General features: G+C 55.2%; 1 protein-coding gene across 5 annotated transcripts; it reads right to left on the bottom strand.

The window, feature by feature from the left end:
* Positions 1-3,205: 3,205 nt before the first annotated feature.
* MAMSTR (MEF2 activating motif and SAP domain containing transcriptional regulator) lies at positions 3,206-10,688 on the bottom strand. 5 transcript variants are annotated; one of them, XR_014298241.1, is made up of 10 exons: positions 10,000-10,088; positions 8,826-8,864; positions 8,026-8,201; positions 7,663-7,847; positions 7,227-7,329; positions 6,819-7,013; positions 6,322-6,531; positions 6,189-6,243; positions 4,498-5,968; positions 3,206-3,823 (listed from the first exon to the last, which is right to left on the bottom strand). XR_014298241.1 is itself a non-coding variant. In XM_082677687.1 (10 exons), the coding sequence occupies exons 2-10, from the start codon at positions 10,055-10,057 to the stop codon at positions 5,685-5,687; spliced, it is 1,305 nt and encodes a 434-aa protein (XP_082533813.1). In that variant the 5' UTR covers positions 10,058-10,083; positions 10,635-10,688; the 3' UTR covers positions 3,206-5,684. The 5 variants fall into 5 exon arrangements, 4 of the variants coding, with proteins under 4 accessions (XP_082533813.1, XP_082533815.1, XP_082533814.1 ...); XM_082677687.1 differs by adding an exon at positions 10,635-10,688 and having other exon boundaries at positions 3,206-5,968; positions 10,000-10,083; XM_082677689.1 differs by adding an exon at positions 10,635-10,688 and having other exon boundaries at positions 3,206-5,968; positions 8,026-8,159; positions 10,000-10,083.
* Between the last annotated feature and the right edge of the window lie 427 nt (positions 10,689-11,115).

The raw sequence follows: 11,115 nt of genomic DNA, 5'->3' as shown, positions 1-11,115 counted from the left end.
CCTGATTGGTTGGTAGTGAGGTAATTGGGAGTCAACATCATCAACCTTCTGGTTCCAACCAGTCTGGGGTCTACATTCTTGTGGGCAGCATACAATTAACTTCTTCCACCTGGTGGGGGTTTCAGTATCTGCAAAACAGCTCAAAGGATATGACTCAGAATATTATCTATAGCCCTTGAGGAGGAACTAAAGGTCCTTGACTTTGTTTAATGGCTAAACTATTATTGTCTTGCTAGACTGTTTTTCCTTTGCTTCTGCATATCTCACCTCTCTGATAAAATTTATTCTTTGTAACTCGGGGAAGGCCTAGGAGGCTAAAGTGTTTCTACAGACAAGAGGTATGTGGAGGACATAGGGGGATCTGTTCCGGGAAGGCTCCATAGGGTCGTGCTTGGTTACACCTCCTGGTCACTTTAGTTTTGCCTTTTCTAGAATCATAAAGAATCGTTCCATGTTTAGTGTTTTGTGTTTGACTTCTTTCACTTAGCCTCGTGTTTCTGAGATTCATTCATATCCTTGCAGGCATCAACCATTCACCACCTTTTCACCGCTGAGTAGCATTGCACTGTGTGGGTGTCCCATGGGGTGCTTATCTGTTCACCATCTGATGGACATTTGGCCTCTCCCCAGTTTAGAGCTATAATGAATGATGCTGTTATCAACATTTGTGCACAAGTCTTTATGCAAACATGTTTTCACTTCTCTTGGGAAAATACCTAGGAACCTGGTCATCTATGAGGTCAGAGAGAAGAAACGACTTGTCTAGGATCCCCATATAGGGAGGGGCTGGGTTCAAAGTCTGAATGAAGGTTTGGCACTGAAGCAGTTTGCCCAAGGGAAGGAAAGAGCCTGTCTTCTAGAGAATAAATGTTCACAATTCCCATTTCCCTCTTTTCCTCCCAGTTCAGCCATCTAACTCCCCCTTCCCTGGCTCTGAGGTCTTCATCACCAGGCTGTCTGAGGTATGGGAGTCCCCATCACCCACCATCAGGGATAAACAAGATTTGAGAGAAACAAGAGGTAACAGTGGACAGACTGAAAATGAGACAGCTGGACAACACCAAGGGCAGGGCAACCCTCGTACACACACGGTGGTGGCGTGGGGGGACACAGCCATTTGGCAGAGTGGAAATCAAATCAATCCTGTGGGGTGGTGACAGTCACTGACACTTAATGAGCACTTACTATATGCCAGGCATTGTTCTAAGCACCTTACACAGGTCAACTCATTTATTCCTCACACCACCCACACAAAGTACTATTGTCCTTGTTCCTATTATATGAATGAAGAAACTGAGGCACAGGGAGGTTAAATGGCTTGCCCTAGGCCAGGCAGCTAGTGATGGAGAGATAAGTCCACACAGGTAAATCTGGCCCCAGAGATGACCCTCAACCACCAAGGCACCTGCTTCTGTGTCAAGCTCTCCTGGGTGTGTTTCCCAGAGAAATTCTCCCACAGGTCCCTAAGAGGCTGTGCTCGATGATGACGAGGATCTCAGGTGGTTGGTGGAGTTGGGAGCTGCGGGGTGGTCATCTCCGATGAAGCAGAAAGAAAAAAGAAGGTGGACGATGGGAATTCCCTGGCGGTCCAGTGGTTAGGACCCCATGCTTTCATTGCTGAGGGCCCAGGTTCAATCCCTGGTTGGGGAACTAAGATCCCACAAACTGCCAGGCCAAATAATAATGATAATAATAATAATAATAATAACGTAGAGGTAAAAGGCAGAATAGAATAGAAGTCAGTGATTGGAAGCAGCCAGTTAGCTATGTGGTAACAGAGAAAGGAGGGAGAAAGAGAGAAACGAAGGGAGGGAGGGAGAAATGGGGTTGGAGGCGAGAGAAGAGAAGCAGGGGGAAGGAGACGGAGGAGAAAAGCAAAATATATTCTTCTCCAGTCTACCCAATGAATATGAATGTCTCTTTCTGGGGAATACGTCTATAAAATAAATTGGTAATTTGTCAAATATATTCTTGGTGTTTTTCATGCTTCCATTGAGATGGTGGGATGGCAGCATGGTGGGGGGTGGGGTCCCCATCTGACCTCAGCCTCCCCCCAGCTCCCCGATAGGTCCAGCCCTCATTTTTCCCCACCCCCTTGGGGGAGGCCCAGTCCTTGCCTCAGGGGCAGGAGGAAGTAGCTGACATGTCTGGAAGAGGGCTGAGGGACAGGCCATGGAAAATGCAGGACCCAAGCCCGCCCCTCAGACTCTGGACTCAAACCTGCACACTCCTCGCAATCCTGGGTCTGTCTTTCAAATCTCCACCTTCCAGAGAATTCCTTAGCCGCCCCTAGCCCTGACTCTCTTTGAAACTGCACACAGGGCCCACAGGCTCTCAGCCCAAGGCCACCCTCCTCTGGACACAGAAGAGATGGGGACAGAGTGAAGACACAGAGGCAGGCAGAGATGGGAACAGACTGATATAGGGGTATAGGCATAGAAGTGTCAGAAGGGAAAGAGAGACAGAGGAAGACCTGCCAGACCCCTTCTGATCTTTCCAGGGCTGACTGTACCCTTTTCCCAGCAATTTTCATCCTGATGTGAAGGGTCCTGTAGGACTCGGCCGCCACCCACCTCTTCAGCCCTGAATTCTGCCGCAGCACCAACACCCACCTTTTATTCCAGGACCCCTGACCTCACAAGTTTCCCCAGGTGGCAGCGCCCTTCACACCTTCAAGCCTTTGTATGTTCTTCTCCCTCTACAAGGATACTGTCTTCCAAGAGGTTCCTCTGACCAGCTTCTCCTCACCCTTTGCGTCTTGGCAAAAATATTTTCTCTGACCACCTTGTCCCATTCCCCTGCAGCTTCTGGTCACTTTCTAGGAGTCACGCCCCTCCTATTCCTTGTACCTTTGCCATGAAAATACCTATCACCCTGCCTTGGGACTCTCTTTGCAAATGTCTGAGCTTCACCAGAGCAGAGATTGAGGTTCTTTGATTTTTCAACCCTGAGGGTACAGGCTGTAGACATATTAATCTGATTTAAAACCCTACTCCAGGGGCTTCCCTGGTGGCGCAGTGGTTGAGAGTCCGCCTGCCGATGCAGGGGACATGGGTTCGTGCCCCGGTCGGTCCGGGAAGACCCCACATGCCGCGGAGCAGCTGGGCCCGTGAGCCATGGCCGCCGAGCCTGCGCGTCCGGAGCCTGTGCTCCGCAAAGGGAGAGGCCACACGGTGAGAGGCCCGCGTACTGCAAAAAAACCCCCAAAAACTCTACTCCAACACCTCCTGTCTGTGTGACACTGAGCAGGTCGCTCTCCTTCTCTGATCTTTAATTAATTCATCTGAAAGTAAGGAGGACAAATTCTACCTGATTGGTTTGGAAGACATCAAAGATTCCCTTTGCCTCATGGTAACGAGCATTTGTTCCCTTCCATTTTTGTCTTGGATCCTCAATGTTCACCAGAGTTTACACACTTCGAGGCACTAGAATTGTCAATCAGCAGCTAATAATGGTGATTAATGTTTATCATCACATGTCACATGCCAGGTCCAGTTCATGGACATTCTCAGTGAACTCTCTCAGCCACACTTGGCTGTAGGTACAAATGAGGAAACTGACATGACAGCAAGCCAGGGGAAGTCACTGGTTCTAGGTCCTGTAACACATAACTAATCCACTGTACCTTCCCACCTGTAGTGGACACTGTTGGCAGCCTGCCCAGGTCCCCTCAGATTCCTCTTACCAGTTCTGTGCACCCAACACCCGGCTTCTGTGTGCTTTATGCATTAATCATGGTTTTTTATTTCTGTATTTCTGGTGCTTTGACATCTGGGGCCTTGCTGACATTGGAGGGACTGCCCCTCCCAGGGCTAGCCAATTCCTAGAGGTAATAAAGGACTGACATGTAAGTATGCCTTTCACATGCAAAGCAACCAACCCAGAGCCCATACCCCCAACCACTTCCTTTATGGCATTCTATACTTCAGGTCACTTTTCATCTGCCTAGTCACCCCAGGGCCAAGTTCCAGGCAACTGGGGACAACCCTTACACCCCAGAGCCTGCTGAAATTATTCAAACTAGACAATCCTAAGCTTACCCTGCCTCATCTGTTCCTTCCCAAGGAAACCACAGTCAAGACTCTTGTCCAAGTTTCTCCTCTTCCCCTCTAACTCCTGACCGACCCTGGTGCCCTGCAGAGCTTGGCATGCCCCCTTCCTTTGGGATCTCTGAAAATAACAAACTATCTTTTCAATGGCAATTGTCTCCTGATCTACTGGCCTCACCATACCTGAATGATAATAAACCTATATTTTAAAACAGTTTGCTGCTAAGGGCTTACCCTGCAACCTTGTTCCCAAGACTGCCCTTGAGCTTGAGGTGCCTGGAGTTTATATCCTGGCCCCTTCTTGTGACCTGTGGCCCATGACTGCCTAGAGGGGTGTAGTGGCAGGTCTCCGAAGACAGTGCCCAATGACCACGCCCCCGGTATGCATACATTTGTGTAGTCTTATCCCATATCATATTCAGCCTGGGCTACCTTGACTCGCACTAACCAATAAGATGTGGTGGAAGTGACGTTGTGCCAGTTCCAAGCTTAGTCTTTCAGAGACTGGAAGTTTTTGCTTCCTCCCCTAGGAATGCTCACTTTGGGGGGCCGTGAGCTACCATGTGAGGGGTCCAGCTACCTGCTGGAGAAAGGAACCACATGGAGAGGGAGAGCACTGAGACCAAATCCAGAATGAGAGAAGTCCAGATATCCCACAGCCCAGTAGGGTCAAGCCTACTAGCCATCCCTGCCCAGGTGCCAGAGGCACCTGAGTGCGCCATCTGGGATATTCCAGCCCAGTTGGGCCCTAAGAGGACTGCAGCTTTAGTTGACATTATATGGTGCCTCACTGAGCCCCGTCAATCCATGGAATTGTGAACAATCACAGACAGGAATTAAGACTCTAAATTTAGGGGCGGTTTGTTATTCAGCAATAATAAACCCAAACAGGGATCTCCCTTTGCCTCAAAGGCCCAGTTCCCTTTGCCTCAAGGAGGGAAAGACTCTACCACTTAATTTATCCTGCAGAGCTCCCCATGGGATCAGGCTACGGCTGGGACTTCACCTGAAATCGCATTCTAGCTAGTCTTCTCCCCCATCGCTGTCCTGTTTCATCTATTCCTTCATTGGTTTCTCCTGGGAGCATTTCTTTCCCAAGTCATGGATACACAAACCTTGTCTCAGACTCTGCTTCCGAGAGAATCTGACCCCAGATGTGACACATCTGATTTTTCTCATCTCCAATCAGAAGCCAAGGGTCTGGCAGACTATTCTCTCTCCCTACTCTTCCCTGTCCCTCTCCTGCATCCAAAAAGCACAGACCACCTTCCAGACTCCCCAGCAACAGGCATCCATCTAGTCAGTGGGATGGGGGGATGAAAGTGGGAACAAAAACATCCAGGAGTTCTCTGAGGGGAGCAGCAAGCAGCTTGTTTTGCCCTGGTCAGCAGCAAATGAAACCTCTTTGCCCCCAACCACACAACCATGGAGGGGATCACATGGAGGTCAGGCAGAAGTCAGGAGGTTGGCATGTCAGCAGCAGTGCAGGGGCCAGGTGGGCATGAGAGTTGTCTCTGATTTTGTGTCTGTGGTGGGAGTGATTCTGCTAGCTGTTCCAACCCCTCCCTCAGGGAGTCTATCTCTGTGGCCTCTCCATCCCCACCAGTTCACAGTCCCTGGAAACCCCAAAATCCATCACCATGGATCCTCCAGCAGGTCCCACAGCCTGGTGCCACTGGAATCAGATAAGTCAGCAGAGAAAATGCTAGGGGCTGGGGGGCCACAGCCCAGTGGGGGACCCCCACTCAGAGCCTCCAGCCAATCCAAGGAGTCGGTGGGGCCCCTGGGAGAGGGGGACGGGGAGTTCGTGGGGGATGGGAGCGAGGAAGAGAAGACAGATGAGAGGCCTTCAGAGTCCGGGGAGGGGGACAGCAAGTCGAAGGAGCCGGGGAAGTCCAGGGGAATGGGGGGCAGCATGTCTGTAGGGAAAGGAATGAAGCGTGAGCTTAGGAAGGCAGGAATCCGGACCCCAGCTCCCTATTCGTCCTTTCCAGGGGTCTAGGCCCCCAGCGCATTCCTCCCTAGGACTCAGGAGTCCAGACACCTCAGGAGTCCAGATACCAACCTATTCCTCCCGCGAACACAGAAGCCCAGAACCTCGGCCCCCTTTCCCCCCAAATCTAGGACTTCGGCTCTTACCCTCAGGCTCCACCTGATCCTCCAGGATGTCATTGATGCCCCGGTTCGGAAGCAACTGTGGACGGGCAGAACTGGCGTGAACCTGGGACTCCAGCCTGATCCTGACTGAGACCCTAGGCCCGCTCCCTCTCACCTGCGCTCTGCGGATCGCTTCCTGCAGCTCCTCCTCCAGTGTCAGGGCTGTCGAGGCTGCTGCTGAAGAAGGAATCGGTACTGGAGCTGGAGCTGGAGCTGGAGCCTGAGCCGTCGATGCAGCCGGAGCCGGAGCAGGAGCCGGAGCCGTCACAAGGGTTTCCGCGGCACGTGGAGGGGGCAGCGAGTGAGATGTCTGACTCGGCTTCAACTAGAACGGCGAAGAGGGCGAGTTCCTTTAAGCCGTGCCCACGGGGAGCAACCCTATCCACTCGCTACCTGTGGCTCCACCTCCTGGTACCGGCCCAGGCCTTCACTCATCCATGGCTCCCTTCGGCTTCGCCCCCTATTCTTTCATTGGCTTCCCTTCCTTTAAGATCCTCCCCCTTTGCTCTTAACCGCGCCCCCCACACTTTATTGGCTATTCTTTTCTCGACTTCCCGCCCCGTCCCGCTTTGTCTTCTCCTCATTGGTCCATGCGCGTAGTCCCGCTCTCACCGAGCCCGGCCTCCCAGCGGCTCCCAAAGCCTTGCGCCTGAAGCGAGGCCAGGGAGCACCCGCCGGACCTTCCTCGCGCCGCGGCTTCGGCCGCTCGCGGGGCGGGGCGCCACCGCGCATGCGCTCCAGGAGCATCGACTTGGTCCCAGACACTGGGAGGCCCCGCAGGCGCAGCTGCTGCCGGAGCTCTGAGACCTAGGGAGGGAGGCGGAAAGAGGCCGTGCTAGGCGGGCTCCGGGGCGCAGGTGGCGGGGAGGGGGAGGTTGGAGCTGGACATTTGGAAACCGAGAGAGGAGGGACTGGGGACCCTAGGTCCTGGATCTCCAATGGAGCAGAGGCTGCAAGGTTAGACTTCTGGGTCCCCACTGAGCGAGAGGGCCAGCCTGGGAAGCTACTCCCCAAACTCACCGTCAGCTCCTCCAGTTTGAGAGTCTGAAGTTCCAACTTGTGTGGAGAGGGCGAGGGGCTGGGGACTCCTGGTGGGGAGGGAGTGAGGGGACTGAGCTTCATCCTGGCGAGAGTTGTGAAGGGAAAACAGGTTAGAAGGAGTAGAGAGAAAAGGCATTCTGGAGTCCTCAAAGACAGGGGCTCATGAAGATGCAGGAAAGCAAGGGACCTGAGTTCTGAAGCTCCGCGAGAACAGAGGAGGCTAGTTCCGGTGCCTGAGAGACGAGGAACCGCGGCAGGGGGCGGGGGTGGGGAGGAGGTGGCTCAGGCTCTCGGGGATGAGGTCAGGATTTCTGGGAACTGAAGGAAGAGGGGCCGGGGATTTGGACTCTTGCGTCCTGGGGGAGGAGGGAGCTGGGGGCCCGAACTTCCCAGAGAACAAAAACAGGGGTCATACCTAGGAGGTGGCTGCTGTGAGTTTGTCCATTCCCATGGAGGTGGTCCAGGGGGACCCAAGGCCGACCCTTCAGCCTGGGGGTCTGCCCTGGACCCTTGTCTCGGCTCTGGGGGCATGTACTGGTGGTATGTCAAGTTCTTCTTGGGCTTGGGCTCCCTCCAATGTTGGGAGATCTTGGGAGACTCCTGAAAAAGCAGGTATGACGTCAAATGCTTCTGCTCCATTCCCACTTTCCTGCCCCAGAGCCCCATGAAAAGTATGGGGTCGGCATGTCCCCATCAGAGAGGAGCAAAATGGGCAGCAGTAAGGAGGACCAAGGCTAGACTCTCAGCGGGACTTCCCTTCACTCTGGTCGAGACTCACCTTCTTCAGGGACCGCCAAGGGTAGTGTTTTGGCTCAGGGAGAAGGACCCCAGGGCTGAAGAGGAAAGGCGCTGGGCTCGAGGGTGAGGCTGGGGCCGGAGCCAGAGCCGGGTCTGCGGCTGAGATCCATGGATCTGGATCCGAGAATGGAGAGGCAGCAAAGGACCCTGAGAGGCCTGCAGGCAGCAAGCCAGGCAGGGAGAAACAAGGCTGCATGGGAAGGAGGACCCTGGAGGCCCCACCGCCCCCCCGGGTGCAAGAGGACAGAGCCAGGGAGTGAAACCCAAGTGGCAGGAGCTGGTTGTCTGGACTCCTGGATCTAAGGGCAGAAGTGCTAGGGACCCAGAATTTTACATTCTGAAGAAAGGCAGGAATCTCCTCCTCAGTCACCGAGGGGTGTGGTAGCTGAGGATCACAGATTCCTGGGGTTTTGCTGGGACAGGGGTGGGACCAGCACTCCTGGTTCTTGGGGAGAAAGAAGCTGAAAGCCACATCCTGAGATTTGTATGTGTGCCAAGTGTGGGGTGTGGGATGCCTGTCTTCTCCAAAGAAACAGGATCTGGATCCATGCATTTCATTGGAGTGGGAAAAGCCCAAGAGCAGGAAGAAAAGCTCCTAGGGGTGGGGCAGCCAGGGATCTGTACTCCTGGGTCCTGGGGAAGGGCAGGATGGGATTGCAATGTACCCTGGGGCATAGGCGCTGAGGCTCGGGAACCGAAACAAGATGTGTGGCAGCTGCACTCCAGGGTGCCCCAAGGGAGTAGGGCCGCCATCCCCTCCCTTTCAGGGCCCACACTTACTCGTGTCCTGATAGCGTCTGTGGATCCGAAGCTGGAGGACTGTGGAGGAAGGTGGGAGGAGAAAGGCGGGAAGGGAGTGTCCAAGAGCCTGGCCTGGCAGGCGAGTGTGAGCTGCAGTTGTTGGCGGGACACGTGTGCCCAGCCCCCTTACACACCCCGTGCAGGCGGGTGGGCGGGCAGCCTGCTCCCTTCCAGGGCCTCCTGCTTGTTCCCTGCCAGCACAGCGCCGAAGGCCAGAGCCGTTCTGGGGCCAGGAGCCAGCCAGCGGTGCAGGCAGGAGGCAGCCCTGCCCCCAACTCCTCCACCTGCCCCCTTCGTCAGCTGATGCCCACCCCATCCTCCGCCCAATCACCATCTTAGTGTTTGTACCTCGCCCCCTTTCATCCCCACACCCCGTTTTGCACACGCCCACTCCCTTCTGCACTACCTCTGGGCCTCCCCTCAGTCGCCCCCTTTGCACACCCACCTTCAAACACGCATTTCCCTGGCCTCTATTTTTGCATCTACAGCACTTTTGTGCACTGGTACCCTTTGCCACTCTTCATCCTAGGCTCACTGTCTCGGCACACACCCAGCCACGTTAACGCATTCAGAATTTGGCCCCCAGTTGTGGAGCAAGGATCTCTCTTTGCACATTTCTTTGTACACGTGCACTCTTTTGCACACTCCTTGCTCTTTGGTTACTGGTGTCTTCGCACCCACCCAACCACAGAAGCAGACTCATTTGCACACTCAAGTACACTCTGTCTACTCAGGACTTTACCTCCAGGTGTATCCACTTGCACACTTTTCACCTGTGCTGGGACCTGAAATGCAACCTTTGCCGCTTTCAAGGCTTGAGAGCTCATTGTCCCCTTGCCCACAGTTCCACACTGGGCGCTCCTCCGATTTGCACAGGTGTCAATTTAAGCCCCTGTTCCTTTGCAGTACCTGGTCCTCTGCACACCCACCCCTAGCCGCCCATTCCCCACTATTCACGTGAGCATTGCACCAGCCATTTGCACACTCACTGTCAACCACAACTCCACCCCTTTGCTGGGGCCTCCTTTACATAAATAATCTCTTGCACAGAAAACACATGCCTTTGGCATGTGTCACCACCCCCCTCCCATGTCACCCCGCCGTGCGGACTCCCAGACTCCCTTCCCTACGTGCACAGAGAGAAGACTCTCACCAGATCGGAACTTGGAGCGAATGATTTGGGAGCGCTGGGAGGAAGCTGCCAGGGTCATTGCCAAGGCTGGGATGGGCACCTGGACTGGCGGGGAGAGCAGGCCCCCCACAGGAGGCAGGGTCAGAGTGGAGGTCAGGAGGCGTCCCTTGCATGTGAACGCGGCAGGGAAAGGGCCTGAGGAACTTAGAGATGGGAGCGGCCTTGAGCCATGACTTCTGGATCCTGGGGGAGGAGGGGGCTGGGTGCCCAGACTCCTGGGTGTGAGGGAGGACGCGCTGAGGGCCCCAACTCCTGGAGTCTGGGGGAGGAAGGACCTCAGATCTGGGACTCCTGGGTCCTAAGAAGGAGGGCACTGGTGGCCTGGACCCCGGGTCTATGAAAGGAGAGGGAGGAAAAGGGGGTGAAGGGAAGGAACTCAATACTCTAAGGGGCCTAGAATCCAACAGCCTTGATCAAGAGGGGAAAGGGGACCCGATAGGTCCCTGGGGAATGGAAGGGTCTCTGCCACCTGCACTTGAGAAGGGCGTGGGTGGGTGTCAGCCGCCACGGTCTGTGGGGAAGGGACTAGGACCAGAGAGGTGACAGAAGGGTTAAGGCGGGTTCCCCTCCCACCCCCCACCCCAGGGGCTTCTCACCAGGTGGGCTCGGCTCAGCTGTGCTCTGGAGCGGGTTGAGTCCCGCAGTCAAGGCTGGAGGCGGCAGGTTCCGCCCTACCGGCCTGGGACCGCCTCGTACCCCCCTTTTGGGGGCGTGTCGGGAGCGATGGAGAGGGGCGGGGGGAGACAGGAGCCCCTCCTGGCATCCTGAGAAGGGGCGGGAGCACGGACTGGGAGGGCCTGGGGCGGGGCGGAAGTCGGGGTTCCCGGCTCGCTCCTCCTCCACGTCCTGGGGCTGCGGGGTCGAAAGGGGCAGCGGCGGGAGGACTGACAGAAGCAGGTGCCAGGAGAGGGGCTCAGGGTGAGCAGCAGCGGCAGGTGGTCGTGCCCCGTCCCTATAGGCAGGTGCCACCTGTCGCTTACTTTTTCCCTGACGCAGCAGCCAGAGTCGGATTCAGGGGAGGGAAAAGTTCAAACTGGAGCCCCGAACTCCTGGGTGTGAGGGAGGAGGGGGCTGGAG

The sequence above is a fragment of the Grampus griseus genome (genome assembly GCF_964374135.1).
Source record: "Grampus griseus genome assembly, chromosome: 19".
Taxonomy (NCBI): Eukaryota; Metazoa; Chordata; class Mammalia; order Artiodactyla; family Delphinidae; genus Grampus; species Grampus griseus.
This window is presented reverse-complemented; position numbering and strand designations above follow the sequence as displayed.

Excerpts from the sequence above, each read along its gene's own strand:
- MAMSTR (XM_082677686.1), bottom strand. The coding sequence starts at position 9,673 with ATGAGCTCTCAAGCCTTGAAAGCGGCAAAGGTTGCATTTCAGGTCCCA. Across the intron at positions 7,330-7,662 it reads TCACAGCAGCCACCTCCTAG|GATGAAGCTCAGTCCCCTCA; the intron begins GTATGACCCCTG and ends AACTCTCGCCAG. Across the intron at positions 5,969-6,188 it reads GGATCAGGTGGAGCCTGAGG|ACATGCTGCCCCCCATTCCC; the intron begins GTAAGAGCCGAA and ends CTTTCCCTACAG.